We start from the raw sequence: 16,399 nt of genomic DNA on the forward strand, positions 1-16,399 counted from the left end.
TGATGTTCCTGGTCTCCTGTGAATGTTTCCGGCCTTCGCATTGGATCTTCATGTTTGTCCATGGCTTCTTCTATCCAACAAGGTCTTCCATGGTCTGCTCCTGTTTAGATGGTTCTGTGTTCTTCGTTAGATGTTCCTAGATGTTCCTGGTCTCCGTGGATGTCCCTGTTCTTTGTCGGAGCTCCTTTGTCACCTGTTCCATGTTCCTGATGTTCCAGTCTGGGTCCTGTTCCAGCCTCTTGCTCTTTGTCCTGCCTCCAGGTTTCCTTTTTGTCCACCTTTCCTGGCGTACCACCATCATGCTCCGTGACCAGCCCATGGGGGGCTATGTAGAGGGCTCTGTGGCACAAGGCCTGCCTTCATGTCTGCAGCTCAAGTCTCTGGAAGGCCCTTGCTTTTAATGTCGAGGTCTGTTCCTGAATCCGAGTTCTGAATTCTGAGTCTTGAATCCTTGTATCCTGAGTCCTGAACCCTTGAATCCTGTTCCTGGTCTTCGGAGTTCCTAGTTCCTGCTTCCGTCCATGCCATAGACTCAAGCCAGAGCCTGCTCCGCTTCAGTGTGGTCCGTGACAAGCCACGGGCAGCTGTGTAGGGCACGCCTCAGTGCAGACCTCTCCTGAATCTTCATCATGTTTCCAGCTTCAAGTCTTCATCTTCTTGTCTGGGGTCTGCTTTGCTTTCAGCGTGTTCTGTGACCAGCCACAGGTGGCTGGGTAGGGCGCGCTGAAGTGCAGTACTCACCCTGTACTAGTGCCTGAATCCTGAATCTGAACCTGAGCCTTCCAAGTTCCTTGAGTCTTCATCTGAGTCTTCCTAGTTCCTCAGTTCCATGACTGGTTATGTTCCTGCCCTCAGCCTTTGTCTGGCATCATGCACTCGTTGTTCCCAAGTGGCAGGTCCAGAAGGGTTACCGAGAGGCTGGAGGGCTACTCTTGAGACCAGCATTGCGTTGCTGGGTCTCACCTGTGCGTGTAGGTTCAGTGGAGGTCTGAGCCTGCCTTTCTTCCAGTTCCTATGATGATTCACATCTTGATCTTGGTCCCACCTTGTTCCAGCTCTGGCCTGTGCTTGGACACTCTCACCTTCCATGATTTATGTCTTGGGGCTCCTCCCCAGAGTCGCACCGTGGTCCAAAGGCTCACATCTCTTCAGAGCAAGTGACCACACCCCTGTGTTTGCAACACCTGAGATATCTACAGCATATATTAATTTCTAAATTATGAAATATGAGAAAAAGAATGCGGAAACTGTACTGATGTGGACCCTTAGTCCGGAGCGAAGGAATGGAACTCACCGAGGAACAACCCCGATGAACACGTCTCCGGAAGGTGGTAGGGGCAACCGCCCTATTGGAGAACGCGTCCCTCAGCACCGCCTGAAGGCCCTCCGAGGAGCGGATAGCCTGGAAGCGTAAGTAAGCCCCCGAGGAGTGGGTACAACCAGAACTCCAAGGCAGGTGGCAAGGTGCGGAGTCTGAGTCCAGGCAGAGGGTTCAAGGCCAGCTGTGGGAGGCAAAGTCGGAGTCCAGGCAAAGGTCGAAGCAGGCGGCAAGAGGCAGAGTTGGAGTCCAGGCAAAGGTCGAGGCAGGCGGCAAGAGGCAAAGTCGGAGTCCAGGCAAAGGTCGAGGCAGGCGGCAAGAGGCAGAGTTGGAGTCCAGGCAAAGGTCGAGGCAGGCGGCAAGAGGCAGAGTCGGAGTCCAGGCAAAGGTCGAGGCAGGCGGCAAGAGGCAGAGTCGGAGTCCAGGCAAAGATCGAGGCAGGCGGCAAGAGGCAGAGTCCAAAAACCAGTCCGAATACAAGCCAGGGGAGACACACTAGGCACAGGAAAGAAACAAACACAGGAACCTCGTTGCAAGACGTCTTCTGGGTCCCAGGGAGAGGTTTAAATTTTCCTGGGTGCTGACGTCATCTTCCGGGACCGGCCTGGTCTTCGCGCCGCGGCCCCTTTAAGAGGCGGGGCCTGCTGCGCTCTCCCCGATGCTGCCAGTAGGGACGTCGGGGAAATCGCGCCACGGCCCGCGCATCGTCTGCTATGTTGGGAGGGGGTCCTGCTCTGGCGAACCGGCGAAGGTAGGGGTCCTGGCCGGGGGTTACCACAGCCAGGTAACACAACAGTACCCCCCTCTTACGCCCCCTCCTGGAAGGACCGGGTTTATCAGGATGCATTAGATGAAAGTGCTGGAGCAAGGCTTTATCCAAGATGTTGACTGATGGTTCCCATGACTTCTCCTCCGGGCCAAAGCCTTCCCATGCAATCAGATATTCCCACCTTCTGTGGTTATGACGGACATCAAGAATCTCTCGTACTTGATAGATCGGATCATCTTCTGATGCCACAGCCGGTGGTTGAGGTGGAGCAGCATGGAATGAAGAGGAAATCAACGGTTTCAGCAATGAGACATGGAAGGAATTATGGATTCGAAGACTGGCTAGAAGCCGTAAGTGATAGATTACCGGTCCCAGGCATTTACTGATGAAGAAAGGTCCAATGTACTTGGGAGCGAGCCTCATAGATGGAACCCGGAGACGTATATGGTGTGTACTGAGCCAAACTCGGTTTCCTGCGTTAAACAGTGGAGAAGGTCAGCGATGCTTGTCCACCATCCGCTTGGCCGTTTCAGCTGCACATAGAAGTTTGGCATTGGTAACCTCCCACAGTTCATGCAGCTGTAGTGCGGAAAGGTGAGCTGCCGGAGAGGCGACAGAAAGAGATAGACGAAGGGGAGGCCGTGGCTGCTTGCCTTAGACAATCAGGAACGGAGAATTCCCAGTAGCAGAGTGTGTGTGGGAATTATGTGAAAATTTGGCCCAGGGTAAGAGGGTGGACCAATCATCTTGGCGGTCGTTCACAAATAGGCGGAGAAACATCTTCAATCCTCTGTTAATCCGTTCAGCCTGCCCATTCCCTTGGTGAAAGGCTATGGTAAAGTCCAACTGTACACCAAATTTCTTGCACAGCGCACCCCAGTATTTGGCGGTAAATAGTGGGCCTCTGTCCGATTTTATGTGGAGTGGAAGACCATGAAGGCGGAACACGTGAAGAGAGAAGAGCCCAGCCAACTCAGGGATGGATGGTAATTTTGGCACGGGAACGAAGTGCGCCATCTTTGAAAATCGGTCGACCACAACCCATATTACCTGATTTCTGGAGGAAGGAGGGAGGTCCACTACAAAATCAGTGGATATATGGGTCCAGGGTTCTTGAGGCGGTGGAAGAGATTGGAGGAGGCCCCATGGCTGGCCAGGTAACGTTTTTTGTTGGGCACACTTCGGGCAAGAATCAGGGTAAGCACGCACATCCCGATACATATGAGGCCACCAGTAGTAGCGAGATAATAGTTCCAAGGTACGTGCTCTTCCAGGAAAGGAAGGAAGGAAATCATGTGCCCAAGAGAGTACTTTGGGACGAAGACGAAGGGAAACCACCGTCTTCCCTGGTGGTGCAGTCTCCGTAGTAGCAAGTAACACCTTAGCTGAATCTATAATATAGCTAAGGGTTTCTTGTGTGTCTTCCATTTTGTATAATCTGGAAAGGGCATCTGCACAAACGTTCTTGGTTGCCGGGCGGTAGCGTAACACAAAATCAAAGCGGCTGAAGAATAGCGACCAGCGGGCTTGACGTGGATTCAACCGCTGCGCCTTGCTAAGATATTCCAAGTTTTTATGGTCTGTGTAGACCGTAATTGTGTGTTGCGCCCCCTCCAACCATTGCCTCCATTCCTCGAAAGCCATCTTTATAGCCAACAACTCTTTGTCTCCAATACCGTAGTTCTTCTTGGCCTGAGAAAATTTGCGGGAGAAATAGGAGCAGGGGAGTAGTGTTCCTTGGTTGGAGTGTTGGCTAAGTACTGCCCCTACGGCAACGTCAGAGGCGTCTACCTCCACAACAAATGGCTGAGTGGGATCTGGGTGGTGGAGGCAGGGTTCCTGTAGAAATGCTGTCTTGAGTCTCTCAAAAGCCTGTACTGCTTCGCTAGGCCAATTCCTGGGATCCGCTCCCTTCTTGGTCAAGGCCGTGATGGGTGCCACAATGTGCGAATATTGTGGAATGAAATTCCTGTAAAAATTGGCAAAACCAAGGAAACGTTGCATGGAACGGAGTCCCACAGGTTGCGGCCACTCCTGGATGCTAGCTAATTTATCCGGGTCCATACGGAAGCCGGTGGTGGAGACAATGAAGCCTAGAAATGGTAGAGATTGCTTTTCGAAAAGACATTTTTCCAACTTTACAAATAACCGGTTCTTTCTCAGGCGTTGAAGAACTCTTCGGACATCAGTGCGATGGGCAGCCAAATGCTTGGAATAGATTAGTACATCATCAAGATAAATGATTATTCCTTGATGCAACATGTCCGGGAATACTTCATTCATTAAATTTTGAAATACCGCAGGCTCATTGCATAGTCCAAACGGCATTACCAGATATTCATAGTGACCGTCTCATGTGTTAAACGCGGTCTTCCATTCATCTCCTGGTTTTATTCGGACCAGGTTGTATGCGCCCCGCAAGTCTAATATGGAAAATACTCTGGCTCCGTGAAGGCGGTCTAGTAGTTTCAGAATCAGTGGGAGAGGATAATGATCCTTGCGAGTTATTGCATTGAGTCCCCTGTAGTCAATGCATGGTCTCAATGACCCTTCTTTCTTGGAGACGAAAAAGAAACCTGCACCAGCCGGGGATGATGAGGGACGTATAAACCCCCGTTCGAGATTCTCCTTAATATATTGGGACATGGCAAGTGATTCTGGGCCAGATAGTGGATAAATCCTCCCTCTAGGCGGACTGGTATTGGGAATCAGATCAATGGCACAGTCAAAAGTACGGTGTGCCGGAAGAATCTCCGCCTTTTCTTTGGAGAAGATGTCGGAAAAATCTGCGTACTGAGGAGGCAGTAGAAGTTTAGTGGCGGCTAGTTGAACCTTGGGTTGAGGTCTCTGATCTAGACAGGTGGTGAAACATTCCGAACTCCAAGCTGTGATCTGAAGAGTCCTCCAGTCAATAATGGGTGCGTGTCTTTGTAGCCAGGGGAGGCCCAGTACCACTGGGTGGACTGCTTTTTTCAAAATGAAGAAGGATATCAGGATCCCCGTATAGAGTGTTATAGGGGTTGTACAGGCAGTGACGTGACCCGGGAGATTCTTCCCCTGGATAGAAGAGATGAATAATGGTGACTTGCGATAAAGTACTGGTAATTGTAGTTGATTGACCAGTTCTGCTAGGATGAAATTTCCCCCTGACCCTGAATCGATGAGGGCCAAGGTCGTGAGGGATCCTTGATGATAATGTAGCGTAACTGGAACAGTACAGTGAGGAGCGAGATTGCTCCCTAGGGTCAGCCCCTTGATGACACCTAGGTCTGATAGTTTCCCGGACGTTCAGGGCATTGAGCCAAAAGATGTCCCATGTTTCCGCAGTAAAGACAAAGTCCCATCCTTCTTCGACGTTGTTTCTCCTCGGTAGTCAGGTGGCTCCTCCCCAGCTGCATGGGTTTCTTCCTACCCTCTGAAGATGTCTCTAATGTGGTTGGGTTAACCATGGGATGGGAGAAGGTAGGGGCTAAAGGAACCATACGTCGGACTGGTCTCGACTCTTTGGCTTGTTGTAATCGCTGGTCGATGCGGCCCACTAAGTCAATCAGTGCCTCCAAGTCATCTGGAATCTCCCGCGCAGCTAACTCGTCTTTAATACGGGGAGACAACCCCTCCAGGAAGATATCTCTTAGGCAATCTGTACGCCATCCTAGTTCAGACGCCAAGGTATGGAATTCCACCGCGAAATCAGCTAGCGTGCAAGTGCCTTGACGAAGGTTGAGGAGTTCTGAGGAAGCAGTGGACAGATGGCCAGGCTCATCAAATACTTGGCGGAAGATATGAACAAAACGAGGCAAGTCCCCCAAGATGGAGTCTCCGTGTTCCCAGAGCGGGGATGCCCAGGCCAGGGCCTTCCGGTCCAACAAAGAAATGATGAAGGAAGTCTTTACATGATCCATTGGGAATTGTTCCTGCAAGGAGAACCTAATGAAGCAGTGGTTCAGGAACCCTCGACACTGTTTGGCTTCTCCTGCAAATCGGGGTGGAGCAGGCATGTGTGTCACTGAAGTCGGAGTACTCGGAATCATTGGGGGCGGAATGGCAGCTTCTGCTCCTCGAACTGTATCAAGACGGCTTACCAAGCGTTCGACGGTGGCGGTCAAAGTCTCTAGGCACTGCTGTTGCTGCTGCTGCCGCTGCTGTATAAGTTGTTGAGCCAGGCCCGGAATAGCCTGGAGACCAGTCAAGTCCACCGGGTCCATGGTCTTGCAATCTGTACTGATGTGGACCCTTAGTCCGGAGCGAAGGAATGGAACTCACCGAGGAACAACCCTGATGAACACGGCTCCGGAAGGTGGTAGGGGCAACCACCCTATTGGAGAAAGCGTCCCTCAGCACTGCCTGAAGGCCCTCCGAGGAGCGGATAGCCTGGAAGCGTCAGGAAGCCCCCGAGGAGCAGGTACAACCAGAACTCCGAGGCAGGTGGCAAGGTGCGGAGTCTGAGTCCAGGCAGAGGGTCCAAGGCCAGCTGCAGGAGGGAAAGTCGGAGTCCAGGCAAAGGTCGAGGCAGGCGGTAAGAGGCAGAGTCGGAGTCCAGCAAAGGTCGAGGCAGGCGGCAAGAGGCAGAGTCGGAGTCCAGGCAAAGGTCGAGGCAGGCGGCAAGAGGCAGAGTCCAAAAACCAGTCCGAATACAAGCCAGGGGAGACTCACTAGGCACAGGAAAGAAAGAAACAAAGGAAACTCGTTGCAAGGCGTCTTCTGGGTCCCAGGGAGAGGTTTAAATCTCCCTGGGTGCTGACGTCATCTTCCGGAGCCGGCCTGGTCTTCGCACCGCGGCCCCTTTAAGAGGCGGGGCCTGCCGCGCTCTCCCTGATGCTGCCAGTAGGGACATCAGGGAAATCGCGCCGTGACCCCCGTGTTGTCTGCTGTGTCGGGAGGGGGTCCCGCTCTGGCGAACCGGCGAAGGTAGGGGTCCTGGCTGGGGGTTACCTCGACCAGGTAACACAACAGAAACGCTATGTTCAAGATCTAAAAGACTACAAATACAACGCTGTTATTAAGCCCTTGAAAAAGAACGGCATCATTCGAAACATGGACCCATGTCGGGCATATTAAGAAACCAAAGGCTTCAGAGCTATTTAACAAACAGCAGTGATTTTTGAGATAAGTTACATTCACTAAACAAATTTAAAAATTCTAAAAAATACATGTTCATTGATAACTGACCGATGATTATAAATAAGACGGAGTCATAAAGCAATTTTGCTCCTACGATGAAGTCTATTATGACTGATCAACTTTAAAAAAAAAAAAAAAAAAAGCATCTTTCATATATTGTAGACATTTTTGGCAATCTGTTTGTTGCATTAGAATCTGCCATAGTGCTTAAATTCAGACACTGGGGATTACGTGAGTCATTGATGATGTTGATACTGCCATTAGTTTCCATCATTGTTGTGATGGCTATTTGATTTTATCATTTGTTTTTAATATTATGTTTTCTTATTCTCCTTGAACAGTGGAGAGTGTGAGAAATAACAGTTTTATTATAATTATTGTCATTATCATTCCTAGGTACTGGAATAATATTTGTATCCTGATCTGTGGTTGTTCATAAAATACCTGTTTAGATTTTGTGTCAAAGCAGAGATAGCATAAGCCATAGTCCACTATATGTGGGCGTCATGTTATACATAGAAGGATTTCCAGAGGGATACAGAATTGCCTCTCATGGGGGAGAGGAGAAAGACTATCTCCAGGAGTTGCTTGGTGGGTGTATGACTGACAGAGAAGGGCTAAACCAGCTTGTCATTATTTACTAATAAACATTGGATATTCCACCTTTTCCAAGTTTGTTTCAAGGTGGCTTACAATAACATTTATAATAAATATTCATTACATACCCATCCCAGTTTATAGAAGTGTGGAGATAAAACATGAAAGGGGGGTATATACAGGTGTTGATAGAGGTAATTAATCATCTTGGATTAGCAGAAGGAGGGGTCCTGGGGATAAGTGCCTCAGGATTTTCTCAGTGTTTCCAACACAGCAATGCAGAAATCAACCTGACAGTGGGCAAAGTAGACCCTTTTGCTGGAAAGGATAACCAGAATATGGTATCCCGGGGTGTTTCCCATTACATTCCAGACCCTCAGAGCATACTTGGATCTCTGTATAAAGCTATGGTGTAGGCATATTCCATGTTACTGCCCCCAAATATTCTTTTGAGTATTCTCCTGCTCCTAAATTATTCTTCCACCACCACAATTCTTCCAGTCGCACCTCTGCTCCTAAATCCTTTTCAGCACACTTCTGCTCATAAGCACAGTAAATCCATTTTTTGTCTTGGGAGTAGTAGGGGTAGGTATAAGAATTTGGGTTTTGTCCCCACTTTTTTCTGTCATCCTTGGATGCTCCTTCTCTCTCTGACATGTCTTCCTTTCCCACTCTCACACCTTCCAACCTCCACTCTCTGGTATTTCCCACCTCTTGTTCTTGTCTTTGCCCCCCATTTCCCTGGTCCTCAGCTCTTCTTCCCTCTCTCCTCTCTCTCAAACTTTTGATCCAGTGGAAAAAATGGTCCAGTTTTGCATCTTCATTTTCCTCCTTGAAAATACTGAAAATTTATTTATTGAAGACTGGAATATTGCACTATAGCAAAAATGTGAAAATTGCACCATTAGGGATAATTTTCAAAAGCTTTTATGTGCATAAATTGACTTTTCATGCATAAATGGGTTTTTGAAAATTGCTACTTTTACATGCATTACTCTTGAAAATTCACCTCATAGAGCTGAATTGTTAAAAGGTTTTAAGCACATAAATGCACTTTACGTACGTAAATGGACTTGTGAAAATTGCCTTGATATATGCTACATTTATACACATAACTCCTTTGAAAATGTCTTCCTTACAGGTGAAGTTTCAAAGGAGTTACAGACGTAAATGTAACATACTATCGTAGCAATTTTTAAAAACCATTTACTTGCATTAAGCGCACTTAATACGGGCAAAGCCTATTGCCAACTCAATGGCATGTATTGTAGCAATTTTCAAAAGCCCACTTACATGTGTAAATCCCAGTTTTAAGTGTGTAAATGCTTTTGAAAATCAGGCCCTATGTGTTATAATATTGATCCTTAGGTACAGTTATATTGCTTTCTATAACAATGTTGATCTGTTGACATAGATTTAGGAAGCCTCACAGGAAGGGTCTTTCTGGACTTTTACATCTAAGGTTCTGGCTCTGTTCATGCATCTTTGCCTGTGTTATTAATAGGAAAGTCTAAGACCTATATGGATCTTTTGATATATTGAGAATGATATTCCAACTCTTCCTCTTCCCTTACCAGTCCTTCTTGGATATAACTTATTCTTTATTCCTCTACCTTTATATGGATCAGGCACCAAAGACTGACAAAAAAAACTGCCCATACTTTCTACCCCAGAGGTGGCTGCATGCATGTTTCTAAAGTATTGCATTCTAAATACATTAGGATTCAGTTTGGATGAGAGGTGCTGTGTATGTCTAAAGTATTATCATTCTTGTGAATCATTGACTATGTCCCATTATTTGCTACAACTTTTAATATTTGCCCTATTTGAAGAGACTAGTTTATGATTCTGGGAATAAGGTTTGGGCTAAATATATCTTGCTACATCAGAGCTTGAAGGGTTAATTTGTGGTAGACATATCCCACTATTTCCTCAACGTCAAAATGAGCTTAATACACAGGAAATCTATCAATGAGACAGAAGCCAAATATAGGAACTTCACAGCCCCGAGAAGCTAATCTGTCTGAAGCACTCACAGCTCGGGGAAGATTCTGCTAACTGGGCGACAATGTCCTGGCTGTGGAGATAGGGACAGGCAACAGGTTCGGTGGCTGCATTTGAGGCTACATAGGGAGTATGAGGCAAAAATCATGCACGATGCTGTGAAAGATGCAAAGGAAAACTGAAATGAAAGCGATTCGGAGGGCTTGCTGTCTCTCAGCCCTGCTGACATTCTCTTTTATACTTCTGTCAACCGGTAAGTCTCTGTGTCTCTGCTATTATTATATGTTCAAAGTGCATGATTTGGGTTTTATATAATAAACACATGAATCAAGAAAATTTTCAAACTGAAAAATTCACCATATTCATGTGATAATATTTATTTACCTAGCAGTAGCTTCTAATGCCTTTAAAACGGATTAAAAAAAAACACAACCTATGTCCATTGCCTTGTCACAAACAGGACTGGCTGTGCACTGGCTTTCTAGGATAGTGGATGCTGCTAGGTCCAGACTGTGGCTCAAAAACTCTTTTCCCCAGCTACATAACAGCAAAATATGTGGTTAGCCCTGTTTCACCTGCGTTTGCATTTTTCAGAGGACTGGAGCTAGGTAACACTAACTGGTGCCCATTCTCATAGTACAGGGAACGCTGCCTACTTTAGCTACAAGTTCTTTATTCTCTGTTCAGATTTAATTTACAATGTGCAGGTCCTTCAGACCTAAATGTGCCATCTGTTTGTAGGCGATGGTAAACTGACAACTGAATAAAGAGGTCTAGAACGGGTAGATGTGAATCGGTTATTTACTCTTTCGGATAGTAGAAAGACTAGGGGGCACTCCATGAAGTTAGCATGGGGCACATTTAAAACTAATCGGAGAAAGTTCTGTTTTACTCAACGCACAATTAAACTCTGGAATTTGTTGCCAGAGAATGTGGTTCGTGCAGTTAGTATAGCTGTGTTTAAAAAAGGATTGGATAAGTTCTTGGAGAAGTCCATTACCTGCTATTAAGTTCACTTAGAGAATAGCCACTGCCATTAGCAATGGTTACATGGAATAGACTTAGTTTTTGGGTACTTGCCAGGTTCTTATGGCCTGGATTGGCCACTGTTGGAAACAGGATGCTGGGCTTGAGGGACCCTTGGTCTGACCCAGTATGGCATTTTCTTATGTTCTTATGTTAAAGGAAAGGCATTAAACCCTTGAGTGCTGGGCTCGCAGACTCTTCCATTAACGACAGGGTGCTTGTGAAAAGTGGGTAAAATGTGATTTCAAATCTGCAATGGAAGCAGGAAGAGGCCTCTGTAGAAGTTCATGGCAATGGTATTACACTTTTCTAACTGTTTTAAATTGACTTGAAAACTCTGTATGTGGTAGCAGAAGCTTATATAGAAATGGTTATGGAAGTTCTGTAAGATACAAAATAATTGTCAGTTGGACTAAAATAAATAGTTTGTTGAAATGTAATTAACAAACTGGTAAAGGCATCAAGCAGTCTCAGGCCAGGATTCTGCGAGAATGCATACTTAATAGATTAAGGTAGAGAGCAGAGGACTCTCCTGGAGATACCCTCTGAGAGTGGGTGAGGGCTCCGTGTGGGCTGTAGGAAGGAATCTCTGAATGTCTGAGTTATTCTAAGAAATGGTGGGAAGGTGCCTGGCTTTGTTGTTCCTTCTGTGTGGGCCCTGCTGAAGCTTTACCCGTAAAGGGAGTGGGGTGTGCTGAGTGATCTTGCAGTCTCCAGCAGGGGTGGGAGCATACATGATCCTGTGAGAAAACCCATCTGCCTGCAATGTGCTGGGATCCAGTTAAATGCAGAAGACCTGCCCCAGTACATGTCAAATAAAGTTAAATCTTTCTCGGTTTCCATCTTCTGAAAGATTTATTTTTTAGTACTTTTCAAGATGTATCAAAAACGTATATGGGCTGGTTCAATTTGTCCATCTGTAAGTAGGAAAACTTCACTAAACTGCACCAACCAGATTTAACTTTATTGGAGGAAAGCTCTTCCATGGTCCTACAAGTTATGACATTGAAAATGAATTGGAACCTAATGCGGTTCAGTTTGTTTTCATTATAGAAACCTTGAAATGCATTGGAAAATTCACACATTTGCATGATTTTCATTCCCTGCCTAGTTTCTTTCATTTTTTTTTATTAATTTTGAAATGTTTTTCTATTTTTGTTAAGTCTTGCCACAGCCTGGGGATTAAACTATTGTTTTTTTCTGTTCCTACCTCTTCTGCCTCTAGTTTTTGCTAATTTACATATTCGTCATTGGTTCTTGTTTGTCAAAAGAAAGTAAGAAGTGCCAGGCTGGGTTAGATCAAGGTCCTTTGAGCCCAGCGTTCAGTCTCTGACAGCAGCCAGTCTGGGTCACAAGTACCCATCAGATCCCCAATAGTAGATCTATTTCTTGTATCTCACTCCTAGGCATAAGCGCTGTCTTTCCCAAGTCTGCCTGGATAATAACTTTTTATGGACTTTTCCTTCAGGAACTTGTCCAGTCTTGTTTTGAACTCCACTATGTTAGTTATCTTGACCACGTCCTTTGGCAACAGATTTCATAGCTTGAATGTGTACTGAGTAAAAAAATACTTCCTACGATTTGTTTTTCTTTTTTTTTTCCATTTAAAGTTTATTGTGGTAAGTAAAGCAACTATTACAACGTAATGTTGAACAATTTCACAAGAAAATGACAAACCACAAAAGAATTTTTCTTACAGTCATAATATCCACCCACCACCCCTGACAAATCTCTTCTCTCGTGAATTCTAATTATAAGCATTCAAAACCTGCAGAAAGGAGACACAACCCCCTGTAATTCAATATAAAACATCCATATACAATAAGACATGAACAGAGAAGACTGAAATCTCAAATCAAAGTACCTAGCGAGAACCATAACAACATTACCCAGCAAACTCCCCCCCAAACCCACCCTCACCCCTCTCTACATACCCTAACCGTAGGGCAAACTAAAAGGCCCCCAAAGTCCCCTGTACCACCCCCTTCCTGCTAACAATTACATTCTTTTAGTTGCCAGCATATATAGAGGTGCCACTTCTTTTCAATGTATCCACCCTCTTATGTCTGATCGCAGTTAATTTATTTAAATAATAAGCTCTGCTCTACCTCTGAACTACCCTTTGTACATGCGTCAATTCAGCCTCTTTCCAAGCATAAGCAATTTCTCCCCTAGCAGCAATAATTATTTTCTGGGCCCAGAAAACAATATTAGTATCTGATTCTATATAAGGAATAATCAAAAAAAAAATTGTGGATCTTTTGGTATCAGCTCTCCCACTATCTCTCTGATCAATTGTACTACTAAGTCCCAAAGAGTAATTACCTTTGGAAATTCCCACTACATATGATAAAAAGTCCCCACCATGCCACACCGCCACCAACAAAGCTCTCCTAATCCAGGATATATTCTCCTCAGGACCGTAGCCCTCCCAGGAAAGGAGGTACTCTCATCTGCGATGGTGGAACCGGACATCCAAGACGTCCTTTACTTGGTAGACCGTGTCCTCCTGGGCCGCGGGAGCAGCAGGTTCAGGGATATTGTTATGAAAGACGGCAAGACCAACGGCTTGAGCAATGAGACGTGGAACACGTTATGAACCCTGAGTGTAGAGGGTAGGCGGTGCCGGTAGGAGCAGCACCCCCTCGTTCTGTGACTGGGAACGGGCCAATGTACCTCGGAGCCAAGCGCATCGAAGGAACTCGCAGGCGAAGGTGTTTGGTACTTAGCCATACCTTGTCCCCGGGAAGGAATGCTGGGGCTGGACGTCGCACACGGTCTGCATACCTCTTTGCCGTCCCTGCCATGCGTTGAAGTTTCTCCTGAGTAGAGCCCCAGAGGCTGCGTAGCTGTTGGGCTGTGAGTTGCACGGCTGGTGATGGAACAGCCAGTGGCAAAGGCAAAGGAGGGGGGAGACGTCTCCCATAGACTACCTGGAAGAGAGGGCTACCGGTAGCCGAATGCATATGGTGATTGTAGGAGAATTCTGCCCACGGAAGTAAAGCCACCCAATCATCCTGTAGGTCTCCCACAAAGCCTCGGAGGAAGGCTTTCAGGGTGCGGTTTGTGCGCTCCGCTTGGCCATTGCCTTGGGGATGAAAGGTGATCGTGAAGTCCCACTGGACCCCAAATTTCTTGCAGAGTGCCTTCCAATATTTAGCCGTGAACTGTGAGCCCCGATCAGAGGCAATATGGAGAGGAAGTCCTTGTAGGCGAAAGATGTGCTGGGTGAACAGACTAGCGAGCTCAGGGGCTGTAGGTAACTTCGTGAGGGGGACAAAGTGGGCCATCTTCTAAAACCTGTCGACCGTGACCCATATCACTGTTTTCCCTTCCGAAGGTGGCAAGTCCATCGTGAAGTCAGTCGACAAATGAGTCCATGTCTCGGTGGGGATAGGCAATGGTTGAAGGAGCCCCCACGGGCGACCTGTTGGCGTCTTTAGTTGAGCACAGGTCAGGGAGGAGCTGACGTAAAGCTGGACATCTCTCCTGACCTGAGGCCACCAGTAATATTCAGTCAGCCAATCCAAGGTCCGAGTGACCCCCGAATGCCTTGCCGTCAACGAGTCATGAGCCTATGACAACACCTTCTTGCGCAGGCGAATGGGTACGACCGTCTTACCCATAGGAACCACCTCTGAAGCTGCAAGCAGGCCTTTGGCTGGATCGAGAATATAGCGGGGCGGATCCGTGGTATCCTCTGTTTCAGCCGTGCATGAGAGGACATCCGTTCTAATGTTCTTGGAGGCTGGCCTGTACCAGAGAAGGAAATTGAACCGGCTAAAGAAGAGCGACCATCGGGCTTGTCGAGAATTAAGGCGTTGGGCTCGGCACAAGGATTCCAGGTTCTTGTGATCTGTATAGACGATCACGGGGTATTGGGCACCCTCCAGCCACTGCTGCCACTCCTCCAGCGTGAGCTTGATGGCCAGGAGCTCCATATCGCCGATACTGTAATTTCCCTCAGCTGGAGAGAATTTGCGAGAATAATAGGAACATGGTAGGGGTTTGCCTTTCATGGATAACTGGCTCAGGACAGCCCCTACCGCTAAATCAGATGCATCTCCCTCCACAATGAACTGACGCTGCGGATTAGGATGGTGGAGACAGACATCAAGGAGAAAGGCTTCCTTCAGCCTTTGGAAAGCACTTATTGCCGTATGGGACCAATTCTTCGCATTGGCATCCGATCCGGGAGTAATGGGGTATGAACTGGCGATAGAAATTAGGGAACCCCAGGAAGTGTTGTAGGGCCTTGACCCCTACCGGCTTCGGCCAGTCCCGAATGGCCGCCACTTTATCAGGGTCCATATGGAAGCCTGTAGACGAGACTCTTTGGTCGACTCTATTAAAAGGAGTCTAGATAGTGGACAACAGTTTATTCTAGTGTCTCTTGATATCACTTCGGCTTTCGATTCCATCGATCATCAAATTTTGTTATTTCGTCTTCGCAAATGTGGTATTGCAGGAACTGTGCTTGATTGGTTTAAGAGCTATCTTTCTCAACGTTCTCAAACGATCAAGTTTAACAATTCCCGCTCTGTAGCTCAGCAAGTGAAGGTTGGGGTCCCACAGGACTCGGCCCTTTCAGCAATGTTGTTTAATATCTATCTTGCTCCTATCACTAAGCTATTGGTCATTATTACAGATGGCTTTAAGATTTATGCCGATGATATTCAGTTTTATGTTAAAGTTACTTCATCAGGGGCAACGTAAACCTCTTAGTGCAAACGTGATTATTGCCTAAAATATAACATAACATAGATAAGTAAGAAGTCCTTAAACAAAACATAAGCTTGCTGGGCAGACTGGATGGGCTGTTTGGTCTTCTTCTGCCATCATTTCTATGTTTCTCTATGTTTCTATTTTGAGCTGAAATACTTATCTTGCAACTGGCTACCGTTTAAAGGAGGACTCGGCATCTCAACCATCATCAAACAGGAAATGGAGAACCCAAAGCTGACAAGGGCATCCCTTTTATACGTGCTGGATGTGGAATGATTGACGTCATCAGGATACCCCTATAGTTAAAACAAAAATGTTAATAAAAAACTCCTTAACCAAGTAAAACATTTAAGTTCAAATCAACATTGAGGCCATGTGATGTCACAGTTTTAAGGCAATATATCCAATGTTGTTCAAGCCAATAAAACACAAATAATTCATGTTTTGTCTTTTTTGAATCACACGTTTTAATGAAGGTGAATGATTGAAAATACCGGTTGGTAATTGTCAGGTTCTTGTGGCCTGGTTTGGCCTCTGTTGGAAACAGGATGCTGGGCTTGATGGACCCTTGGTCTGACCCAGCATGGCAATTTCTTATGTTCTTATGTTCTTACATATAGTCTTGCTTTTCTGAGGGAAAGCAAAAGGGAAATCAGAATAAATCCCAGCATGCAATGGGATAAAACCAGGACTGGATTAACCTGTTCTGAAAATCTGGAGCCAGTTGGCAACCCTAGTCTCTGTGACCCCTCTCTCCCTCTGTTTTAAAATATGAAAAGAGGCTGGTGGGACTTTCAGTGCTTTTGACAATGAGGCCTCTCCATGTCTGCTTTGCCTGC

The 16,399-nt window shown here is 46.5% G+C and overlaps 1 protein-coding gene across 6 annotated transcripts in view; it reads left to right on the plus strand.

Annotated features, from left to right (window-relative positions):
- LOC115076797 (cell surface glycoprotein CD200 receptor 1-A-like) overlaps positions 1 to 16,399 on the plus strand; it is a 126,632-nt gene that overhangs the window by 39,110 nt on the left and 71,123 nt on the right. For 3 of the 6 annotated variants that reach the window (XR_003852867.1, XR_003852868.1, XM_029578688.1), the window contains exon 1: positions 9,589 to 10,062. The exons of 1 other annotated variant lie outside the window; for it this stretch is intronic. Coding sequence is in view for 3 of the 5 variants with exons in the window: in XM_029578688.1 (XP_029434548.1) it covers positions 9,975 to 10,062 (88 nt within the window). In the remaining 2 variants the exon portion in view is untranslated. Of the gene's footprint in view, positions 1 to 9,586; positions 10,063 to 16,399 lie in introns of those variants that run through there. 2 more of the 6 variants (XM_029578686.1, XM_029578689.1) reach the window with 1 other exon arrangement.

The sequence above is a fragment of the Rhinatrema bivittatum genome, chromosome 15, assembly GCF_901001135.1.
Source record: "Rhinatrema bivittatum chromosome 15, aRhiBiv1.1, whole genome shotgun sequence".
Classification (NCBI taxonomy): domain Eukaryota; kingdom Metazoa; phylum Chordata; class Amphibia; order Gymnophiona; family Rhinatrematidae; genus Rhinatrema; species Rhinatrema bivittatum.